The 11,549-nt window shown below is 39.4% G+C and overlaps 1 protein-coding gene across 1 annotated transcript; it reads right to left on the bottom strand.

Moving 5' to 3' along the window:
* Nucleotides 1-196: 196 nt before the first annotated feature.
* On the bottom strand, nucleotides 197-9,449 carry THUMPD1 (THUMP domain containing 1). The gene is made up of 4 exons (XM_055340842.1): nucleotides 8,970-9,449; nucleotides 6,700-6,874; nucleotides 5,297-5,545; nucleotides 197-4,331 (listed from the first exon to the last, which is right to left on the bottom strand). The coding sequence occupies exons 1-4, from the start codon at nucleotides 9,198-9,200 to the stop codon at nucleotides 3,904-3,906; spliced, it is 1,083 nt and encodes a 360-aa protein (XP_055196817.1). The 5' UTR covers nucleotides 9,201-9,449; the 3' UTR covers nucleotides 197-3,903.
* Between the last annotated feature and the right edge of the window lie 2,100 nt (nucleotides 9,450-11,549).

Consider the following 11,549-nt stretch of genomic DNA (forward strand, 5'->3'; position numbering starts at 1 on the left):
AAAAATTTCTTCGGCTTAACATCTTATATTACTAGTTCTTCAAAGTGAATTAGAAGGGTACCTAGGTGGCTCAGTTGGTTAGGCACCTGACTCCTGATCTTGGCTGGAGTCTTAATCTGAGGATGGTGGGTTCCAGCCCCACTTTGGGCTCTATAAGCATGGAGCCTACTTAAAAAAAAAAAAAAAAAAAGTGAATTAAAATATTAATTTTAAAATAAGGAATATAAGTAATTCAAAAGCCAATAAGTAAATTTAATTAAATACTGTATTACTGTATCTTTTAAGGATGTTTATTTTAGAGAGGGGGAGGGGCAGAAGGAGAGGGAGAAAGAATCCCAGACTCCCCACTGAGCAGAGAGCCCAACTAGGGGCTAGAGCTAATAACCCAGGCTGAAATCAAGTGTTGGACACTTAACCAGCTGAGCCACTCAGGTGCCCTATACCTCCTTTTGAAGCAAGTTGACTGGAAAATATCTGAAGTTTGGATTACTTACAAATAATTAATCAAGAGCAATTACTAAAAGTTTTATATCATGTATATCACCAATGTACATAACTTTTGATATATAATTTGACATATAAGCATCAGTTATGAGATATCTATTATAAAGCAAGAGCTTTACTAAGGCAGGAAGAAAGAAAGAGCACAGAGCACCAATCTTCAGGGAACAAATTTATTTTGATTTTTCTGAAAATATCAGGAACTATGAAAAACAAGCGAAATATTTGGCCATACCAAAAGCAAAGTACAAGTAAAACAACATTTGGAAATGATCATCTTAAACAAACATGTTTCAAAAATACCAAGTTTAACACTCTTTCCTCCAGAGCAAATCCGCTTTACTAAATCACAACACTAGAGTTTTTTAAATGGACATAACTTAAAAAATAAAAAATTAAAAGAAAGAAACCACTCCATTCCCACCCTGGAATCTTGTCATTTATAAAACATGCTTAACTGTCAATGACAATAAAGATGAGAAGCCTGAAAACACATCAATGAATGAATTCAGATTCCAACAGAACACAGTGCTTTACAGCTAGGGAAGAACACTTGTACTCAGGTCTTACCAAATACAAATAAATACAAGATTAAATACAAACTACTAAATCAAAATCTTTCTGTAGAGTAGCAGCTTTCACAAAGTAAGGAATCCAGTTCCATAGAGTTGGATGTTCTATAAGCTTATGGCCGATTTTATTCCCACAGTCCCAGAGTCTTGAACTATCAAAATAAAATTATCTTTGTCTTGGAGCAAGTCTGATGAAGGCACCAAAGTCCTATCCTCCGTGTTCATGCAAATGACACTACAATGCTCTTAACATCCTTTCAAGGTGACTTCAACCTATTAAGAGTATCTAAGTATCTAAAAAGATTTAGAAGGAAGTTAGAGCCTCATCTGCATTACCAAGGTCCAGTCTCTAGTCTTTACCCCTCCCCAATTCTTCCAGTCTGGACCACTAGTTTAGGAGGATAAAAATACATTCCCATATCCCCTAACCATTAAAAAAACAGAGATATTGGTGCAGGAAGACTCAACATTTATAGTACTTCTGAACTTTTTAAAACTTAATAAACCCATCTCTCAAAGTAAATTTCACAGCCTCTTAATATTTATTCTCAATCTGGACTTAGTATGCAGCTCTCTTTGGTGTCCGTCTTTTCCAACATTTTTCAGTTTACCTTGGAGGAAATCTTGAAAAAAACTTCCAAATTAAGGGAACTCTCATGGCATGCAAGTGTGAGCACTAAGTTAACAATACTCTTATTTCACAGAAACCCAGAACTATCAGACTATGACTTAGAGTTCTTTCTATTCTCCCAGAGAAAATCTTAAACTGAGATTCAGAGAAGAGGTTCCTCACCCAGTCATAAACCAGTTTTAGGAAAAGGAGGGGTAAAGCTATTTAATTTGGTTTTGTAGTTCTTCATGGAGAGTTTTAGTTAAGACTGCAGACTTATTGCTATCTTTTCTTCATTCTCAAGCCCAAGTGGCTATGGAAACATTTCAAGAGTTCCTTTGGCAAAGTGATAGTTCCAAAGAGTCTGTGTCTTTTTAATCTGAGAACCTTATTACTTTCAAGAAAACAATTTTCTCCAGAACCTTGAAGAAACTGGTCTCATTGGTTCATGTGATGAAAAATGTCTACTAAATAGACTAGTTTCTGTAGCCATCTTTCAGCTCCAAAGCACTCAGCAAAATCTGGCCAGTATTTCCTTGTGTGTACTCTGGCAATTCACCTTTCAACTCAAATATCCTGTTGAGAACTCTTCCTCTGACAAGCCACTGAATTTCTGTATGATGATTTATGTGCTCCTTGTTCAGACTTTAGTTTTGTTTTTAAACATTCTTGCATACATGGGTCTTTAATAAAGTTAACAATTTCTATAGCATTATCCAGAACTTTCTTCACTTCATCTCCTTTTATATATCAGCACCTCTCTGTGAAGAAAGTAGTGTGCTGTAACATCAACATCAGGATTTTCTTTTACCAAAATAAGGCAAAACTTGTTATGGAGGCAACCATGAGCACCAGGACTATACATGACAGACCTTCAGTCCTCAGATATGAAAACCCATGAAATTTTATTGCCTTTTGTTTTGAGAGGCTCCTCACAGAAAAAGCCTTCTTGAATTTTAATCTTACCAAGGCTACAGTATGGCAAATATTCATGAAATCTGCTGACTCATCAACCCAGATTGAGAAGCTGCTGCTTTTCAGGTTCTTGTACAGCTTTCTGCTCTAGCGTTTAATGTTGTTGGTATTAGTCTCACCAACTATGTGAGTTTTTCTTTTCGTAGTGTAATTGCTGCTACTAAATAATTTGCTTCCTAAACCTTTTACTGAATGTGATTTTTTTTGTTTAAAATTTTATTTTTAAGCAATCTCTACACCCCATATGGGGCTTAGACCTACAACCCCAAGATCAACAGTCTCATGCTGTACAGACTGAGCAAACCAGGTGCCCCTGAGTGTGATTTTTTTTAAACAAAAGTTATTATTTTGATATTACATGATGTCATTTTAAATAATGAACATCTTTATCATCAAATGGTTATGATTTATAGTTCCAATTGCTGGAGCAAATACTAGGTTTATAAGTTCCATTCCACAGACAATGTATAATGCAAGAGAATGGCTTGGATTTCAATATAAAGAATTTGTCTCTCTTGTTGCACTGGCATCCTGAAGAAACTCAGAAGACTAACTCTTTATCACTAACCTTATCAGAAATGCCTGTAGTTCTATGCCTAGAATGGTCCTCTTCTACCTCACCCATGCCTTCAAAAATTGCAGCACTAAATCATCAGAGATGTTTGTGACATGTTAATACAACAAAAACTGGCATAGTAACAAAGTAAGAGAATCACACACACAAAAAGAAAAACTTCACAAAAACAGTTCACTTCTAAACCTCTAAGACCTTTGTTTTTGCTATGTTTACAACAAAGTGGGAGGGGACAGCTGAACTGCAACACATAAAAATTCCTTCCTTGGAATGAAAATTCCCCATGAAACTCTCTTTTACAGAGTTAGTTTGTTCCCATAAGTCAGGTGGCAGCGCAGCAGGGGGAGGCTGGGGAGGTTAATCAAGAGGGAGAGGCCAACAGTATCTTCCTTCCACCCTCCCCTCCAGGCAAGTGTTCATCATTTATCCACAGCTTCCCCCAGCGCAACCAAGTGTACATTGGCCTAATTGCACACTGGCATATGGGGGTGAAAAGATCTCCAACAGAATTATTAACGGAACTGCTCAATCACTGTTCACTACTGTGAGCTCAGCATTATATAGTGCACAAAGGTAAAAAAACGATATACTGTCAGTCACAATTTTATATGGAATCCTAGCAATATCTCACCAAACGCCATCTGAGAAACCCACCTGCAACATCAAATGAATTATTTTTCCTCTGAGAGGTCATTTTCATTTGACTCCGATCTTTCTGTGACTTGACTTTCAAGTTCAGGTTTAGCTCCTCCCTCATTCACCACCTGTATCTCAGATCTTGGTTTTGTCTGCCCCAGGTCCTCATTATTTTCGGGTACCACTTGCTGGTTTTTTCCTTCTGCTGGGTCATTTTCATTTGATTTGTCACCAGATTCCAATTTAGCTTCTTTCCCATTTCCTGCTTGTGCTGGCTGCTTTGGGTTAAATTGTGATGGGTCCTTAGCACTCTTCACCACCTCCTGGAGATTATACTTTCTGAACAACATATAATCTTTCACAACACTCAGGCAACAGACAGCTTTAATGATTTCTACTACCACCGTGTATTGTGGATTGGAAAGATCCACTTTATTTTCCGAATTGAGGCTGCCTACTATTCCTGCAACAAAGAGTAAGAAAACATTTAGAGGGAGAAGTATATCATAAGCTCAACAGATACAAACAGAGTCCTTCATCTTTTCATTTGGGACTTGTTAAGCCAGTATATATACTCGTCTACTCTTCTACATGGACTTCAATCAAATTCTGTGAACTCTGGGGCACCTGGGTGGCTCAATCATTTAAGTGTCTGCCTTCAGCTCAGGTCATGATCTCAGGGTCCTAGCATGGAGCCCCATGTCAGGCTCCCTGCTGAATGGGGAATCTGCTTGTCTCCTTCTCCACCCACCTCACCCGCTCATGTGCACTTTCTATCTCCCAAATAAATACATCTTAAAAAAAAAAAAAAACTCTGTGAACTCTTTCAATAAATAAATACTAATGAAATCCTGAGACATTTATTTATTTATAAATTTATTTTTTTATTGGTGTTCAATTTGCCAACATACAGAATAACACCCAGTGCTCATCCTGTCAAGTGCCCACCTCAGTGCCCATCACTCAGTCACCCCCACCCTCCGCCCACCTCTCCTTCCACCACCCATAGTTCGTTTCTCAGAGTTAGGAGTCCTGAGACATTTAATCAGAGTACTTTTTTCCCAAAAAATTCAATCTTGATTTGGAAGATTTCATTTCTACCTACCCTAGAGTCTCATATCCAACATACTGAAATCAGTTAGGTTTGATATTATTTTAAGGGCTTTTTTTTTTTTTTTAAATAATCTCTGCCCCCAACATGGGCTTGAACTCACAATGAGATCAAGAGTCACATGCTGTATTGGATAAGCTAGCCAAGCACCTCTATTTTGAGGATATTTTAATATACTTCTTTTATACCCAAAAATATAAGCCTTAAATTGTAAAAAAAAAAAAAAAAAAAGAAAAGAAAAAAGGAAAAAAGAAACATAAACTCAAGAGCAAGTATTTATAATTGCATACTAATATAAATCACTAAGAGAAACATACCTGCCAATTCTTTGATAACTTCTTCTCTATTCATGTGACTATTATTTCGAGATTTATATACAATCTGAAATGTCCCTTTGTTTGGAGCTTTAAACCAGGGTTCCAAAAATGTTTCTGCATATTTTTTCATATCTTCTAAGAAAGCCTTGCACGTGCCTGAAATGGGTAACATACGTAGAATAACTCGAGTCTTCTTCTTCTTGGTTTGGTACATATCCTGGAGAATATGATGTACCAATTTCTCAGGTTCTAAAGGAAAAAAGAAAAAAATTCAGCAACAAGTAAATTAAGCAAACAAGTAAATTAAAAATATAAATTCTCGGACGGTTTAGAACCTCCTCAAACTCTTTAAAATGAATTTTCATAGGCAGTGACCTACGTATAGAAGAAATCAGCATAATAAATGTTAGTAAGTCTAATCCAACCTTTTTTCAACTTTCTTCACTGCCTGTAATGAATATTACTACATCTAATATGGTCACTCCTCAGCATTATTATTGCTTTCACTAAAAACAATTGTTCATGAAGACACTGGAGTTAACATTTTTGTGATGTCTCATTTGTCCAACACCACCATACTATTTTCCTACAAAAACAGCAACTACAAACATAACATTAAACAGTACACTTTTTTTTACAAAAATAAAACAAATTTGCAAGTCACTTTAAAAGATTTAATTCATCCATCAGTTAAGTTTGCATAAAAATCTAGATCCCAGAACTCAGAGGGGCCCTAAAACCATGATCATGATGTGGTCCTTAGGCCATCCTCACTATCTACAAGTCTGTTTGGAGCTACTCAGTATTTTCAATATTTTTAAGCTAGTTAACTGGGGATGCCTGGATGGCTCAGCAGTTGAGCATCTGCCTTTGGCTCAGGGTGTGATCCCAGAGTCCCAAGATCAAGTCCCACATGGAGCCTGCGTCTCTCTCTGCCTATGTCTCTCTGCCTCTCTGTGTGTCTTTCATAAATAAATAAAATATTTTAAAAATAAATAAATTAGTTAACTGTATTAAAAAATCTAGGAACTTCTCCAGATTTCCCACTTCTTTTGAAAAATCAGGAGATCTGGCTCTATAGGACTACATTCCAGATGGCTGGAGCCATTCCAAATTGGCTGGCACTGAAGAGCAGCTGTTCCTCTTAGACAGAATATGTACTCTTCACCTAAAGAAACATACAGAGAAAGAGGCAAAGCCAGGTTTCCACTCGTAAGCCAATGTGATGTTCACCACCCCATTCTACCTTTCCATATGCCTAGTGCTAGAACAGTGTGGAAAAGATCAATCAAATGATTAACTGAGCCATAACCATGAAGCCATTTTGTAGGCAGTGTTCTGCGGCAAGGAGAGGTCCAGATATTATAGGCTCAATAATCGTAAGGCTTATTATTCAGACACACCTATCCCAAGTGTCCGGATGAAGACTACATTATTTGCTCCACTCTCCACTGACTGGAATCTTCTTAGCTTCATCTCTGTAGAGGCTTTAATATCACCAACTTCTTTCCTCAAGGCAGCCTCCACATCATCGTCTTCTCCCTCACTTCCAGAGGGCTGTTGATCTTTGTCCATAAACTGCATGAAACAAATGAGCAGAAATGCAAAAACAGCTCATATTGAAAGCTATAATTAACGATGTGAAATGTCCAGTAGCAGATGGATCAATACTGAACATAGGCTTTTTATTAAGAAACTGATACATGGCTCCCTACAAAATGTGGAGGAAAAAGGGAGTTCCCTCAGACTAGGGCACATAAAACTTGAAAATGCTTTCAAAAGTACCTTAACATTCTAGAACACTGGGTAATGTGCTCAACCAGATGAATTAATTCAAGATAGACCTTAATCCCATCAGAGATATCTTTGTGCCTAATAAGACAGTCTTCTTTTGGTGAGATTATGATGAAGGAGCAGAGGGCGAGGTGAGGGCAAAGCCCAAGCTGACGCCCCGCAACCACCCCCTACAGGTGGGATATGTAGGACATTCCTCAGGCACTCTGGCTGCCCTAAAGTTAAGGGAAGGAAAAACAAATGGCTAATAGAGATCAGAGTTCTGCAAGACAAGAGTTTCCCTCAGTTTACAAATGTCTTCGTTAATTCGGGGGGGGGGGGGGGAGCATTCTTATCAATAATCTAACTTCCAGAAGGAAACTCCCAACCAACATTCTATTATTGCTGTACTAGAGGGAAAAAACAACCCTAACTTGACAATGACAAGGTCTCTATCTATATTGTAGGTCTTCTTTAGCATTAAAAAAATTCTTTTGAAAACCTCTTTTCCTTTACCTCCCCCAACTTCCAAGTATATAGTCAGTCACCCCTCATAACTATGGTGCAGCAGCTGTTTCTGCCAGTGGGCCCTATCTTCGTGCTTTAATAAAACCACCTTTTTGCACCAAAGTCTCAAGAATTCTTCCTTCTCCCTCAGCTTGGATCTTACCTACATTCAAATACTACATCAATTAGACCAAACAGTTATGGCATTAAAAGACAACAACAACCCTTACTTCTATTTTACTAAGGAACAGGGAACAGAAATAGTCGAGAATTTGCTCAAGGTACCAGTGTGGACAGGACACTCCTCGCCCAGTTCTCTGCCCCACCATTATTAGTATGCAAGTCAGGTGCTAATAATAATTATACATAGTTAAGGACCTTTATTATATGCCAGGCTGTATTTTATATGCATAAGCCACTGTTTTTAGTCAACATTCTAAGATACACTTTCATTTTTCCCTTTTATTTAGCTCAGCATAATTAAATAATATGCCCGGGGCCCAAGCCTTAGAACTAGTAAATAAATACATTTTGAATCCAAATCCCCAAATCATCCTTCCCCTTTTAATTCGTTGAGGGTGTTTGTGTATGTATTAGTCCAGATCCTAAGCCAAGAATAAAATGATTTCCAAACTGTGTTGTGAAAATTTGTATGCGTACAAAACTTTTTACTTTTTTAAAGATTTTATTTATGCATTCATGAGAGAGAGGGAGAGAGAGAGAGGCAGAGACACAGGCAGAGGGAGAAGCAGGCTCCATGCAGGGAGCTCGATCCTGGGTCTCCAGGGTCATGCCCTGCCCTGAAGGCAGGAGCTAAACCCCTGAGCTACCCAGGGATCCCCCTAAAAACTTTACTTTTTAATTGCATTTACACACGCATTTGAAAAAATAACTAACACTGGTACTAAACTCACGATTTCAGAGACAAGGCTTAGGAGAAACATATGATAACCGTGGCGTAAAAGTCGTGGTAAGATATGCAAAAACTAGGAGGACAAATTAAGTTCCCCGTATGAATGTGGACCGTTTACTTAACTTGCTTGAGCTTCAGTGTCCTCGTGAACATTAATTATTCACAAGTGTACTGGAAGCAGTAAACGTTTGAGAGCTTCAGAAACACAACACGCGGACCGCGGAAGCAATCTATAAATAGGAGCCACTATGACTACTAATGGGGAGGGGAAAAAAAAAAAAAAAAACCAAAGGTGCACGCTTTTCAAGCCCACGACCCGGCAGGGGTCTGCAACCCAGACAAGGGAAAGAGGCGGCAACGCAGACGAGGCCACGCCCTTGGCTAGCTCCCCCACAAAACTCGCGCACGCGCACGGAGCAGCCGGCCTTTCGAGCATTGCCTCGTCCCTCCAAGGCCGCTTGCACGCTAGGGGGCCCGTACCTTTTCGGGCCCATACATGTCGTCGCCGTATTCATTGAGCAGGCTGTAGGCCTCCTCCACGCACTTGCGCTCGTTCATGTTGCAGGTAATGAGAATGCCCTGTAGCCCGGGTTCCAGCTGCCGGGGCCCGCCGCCGTCGCTGCGCCGAGCCCGCTTGGCCTGCACATACTGAGCTTTGCCTTTGCGCTTTCCGCCGCTAGACTGAGGAGGCTGCTGGACGGGGGTCGCCATGGCGCGCGAGCCGAGGCTAGCGAGAAACGTGTCTCTCCCCAGCTCCGGGCTTCCTCACCTCTGCGGGCGCGGGCTGGTTACGTCGTGTGCGCGCCGCGGCCTCCCGTAGCCCCGCCCCCAAGTTTCTTTCTGTGCTGCGCCGGGTCCTAGCGCCGGTCGGAGGCAGGCTGTGGAGAAGAAGTAGTCCTACTGCTCACCGGCGCAAGGATGCTCGGACTTCCTGAGAAAGCCGCTTTCCGGGAGAGCTGGTCTGTAAACTTACACGATGGCTTCCAACTGGATGTAGACCGTGCTTGCGAAGAACCGTTTCATTTACCATCCATATTCATTGATTTATTCAGTTAATAAATATTAAGTACCTGAATGCTAGTGATGGACCTAAGTACTGAGGTTGGCAAAGCAAGACACACTTCACATACATCTTGCCCTTATAGGCCAAGGTTTCGTAGAAGTCACTGGGGCCTTCCAAACCATCCTATTTATTTTTTGGTCCTGGTAAAATGTGCATAATCAAGAGACTTTATACTCCTGTTGAGGAACCCTCAGAGGTACATAGAACACAGAGTATACAGAACTCATAAGTCTCAGAGACTTGATTATCAGCATGAGAAATATAAAGTACAAGGAAACCTGAACACCCTTTTTTTAAAAAAAATAATTTATTTGTTTGACAAATAGCACACACAGACATGAGGAGTGGCAGACAGAGGAAGAGGGAGAAGCAGACTGGGAGCTGGAGGTGGGGCTGGATCCCAGGGTCCTGGGATCATGACCTGAGCTGAAGACAGATGCTTCACTACTTAACCACCATCCAAGGGCCTCTTGGACATACTTCTTAGCATTAAATTGTCACTATGGGAACATTTTAATTTGTAACGTATTTTTATATTCATACTCAAGATATTGTCCCTTTCCATTTCTTTCCACACTTTTGATGCTGATGTCCTAACAAGTGACATTTTGGTGAATTATTGTTTCAGGTGCACTTGGTTTGGATAGGAAATCACATCCTCACTTCTTGAACAAAATCGTGGAGAGCCAAAAGAGGGTTTGTCCTTTTTGGCTCCAGGAAGAATCAGCTAATCCAGTGACCCAAAAATGTGGAGTGGATGGTAGTAGAAAGTCAGGAATAAAAAAAACCTCTTAGTTATTGTAAGGCCTGCATCTCTCAGATTGACATTCTTGTGACTCCCATGACAAAGTCATGCTGATATGAAATAGTAGTCTAGAAATCCATAACATATAAAAGAATTTTTGCTGATAGGAAAGGATTCTTCTTTTATTCAATGAAATATCCCTTGCTGTTTTCTTCATGTCTGGCCCCCAAATGTTTAAGAATGCAGTCATTAGTCTAGATAGGTAAGCAATCCCTTCATAGTTAACATCATAATATTCCACATACCCTAAAGTCCAGAATCCAACTCCTTATATAAGTTCATGTAATTAAGTCAACTTGAATTTTATGAATCCCTTGTGTTGGTGTTCCACCTTTGATGGTGTATTACTTTGGTGAGCAAATGCAGGAGTACTGTGCATTTTATTGATGGAGATATTTCAATCTCACATTTGGAGATCTAATTATTATGTATGAAACAACAAAATACTAAGAAGAGGAAAAGTAATTAGCCTGATGTTGAACTTCGTGGTTAATTGGGTTTTTTTCTTCACTATATGTATATGTAAATACATATGTATGTGTATGTGTATAGTTGTATATATATACATGTATGTATATATGTGTGTTGTGTATATATATTCCTCACATAACCTTATCTTCCCTTAGGTTCTTTTGCTTAAATTACTAATATTAATACTAGCATTCCTGATTAGTTCTAGGTATTAACTGTCCTATTCCACACTGCAGTGTAGGAAAAATGGAAAATATTAATTTCCCTTTCAGGGTGCCTCCTTCTGGCCAAATATGGAAGTGATTTCATAAGAAATGGAATCCTTGAGGAAGTATTTTCCACTATGTCTTTATTAACTACTATTATTCTAGGGGATGGAGGCAGAGAAATAATGAGATTCTATCACCAAGAGGGGAAGACTGGGGTAGAACATATACAATGACTACCTATGATTACTTCCTCTTTAGTTTTTGTCTACGTATGGTTGACATTTATTGTTTTTGTTTGCTCAATAAGTGAACCCCCTTCCTTGGGGAGGAGGTGGAATCCATCATTGGATGAGTCTGAGTGGAAGCAGGTCCCACCTTGCATTGTGGAAGCTTGAAATGTCAGGTATCCCTTCTTCCCACCCTATAATGTGAGCACATCACCTCAACTTCATCAACTGGATGCTTCTGTCTGGGACTGATAATTGGAAGCAAATGTGTAAAAGGGCAGTGCC

This window comes from Nyctereutes procyonoides, unplaced genomic scaffold, assembly GCF_905146905.1.
Source record: "Nyctereutes procyonoides isolate TBG_1078 unplaced genomic scaffold, NYPRO_anot_genome, whole genome shotgun sequence".
Taxonomy (NCBI): Eukaryota; Metazoa; Chordata; class Mammalia; order Carnivora; family Canidae; genus Nyctereutes; species Nyctereutes procyonoides.

Bases quoted from the DNA above. Each gene is read 5' to 3' on its own strand.
- THUMPD1 (XM_055340842.1), bottom strand. From the start codon at position 9,200: ATGGCGACCCCCGTCCAGCAGCCTCCTCAGTCTAGCGGCGGAAAGCGC. The intron at 6,875-8,969 runs GTACGGGCCCCC...TGTTTCATGCAG, and splicing joins ACATGTATGGGCCCGAAAAG to TTTATGGACAAAGATCAACA. The intron at 4,332-5,296 runs GTATGTTTCTCT...TCTTTGTTGCAG, and splicing joins AGTTATCAAAGAATTGGCAG to GAATAGTAGGCAGCCTCAAT.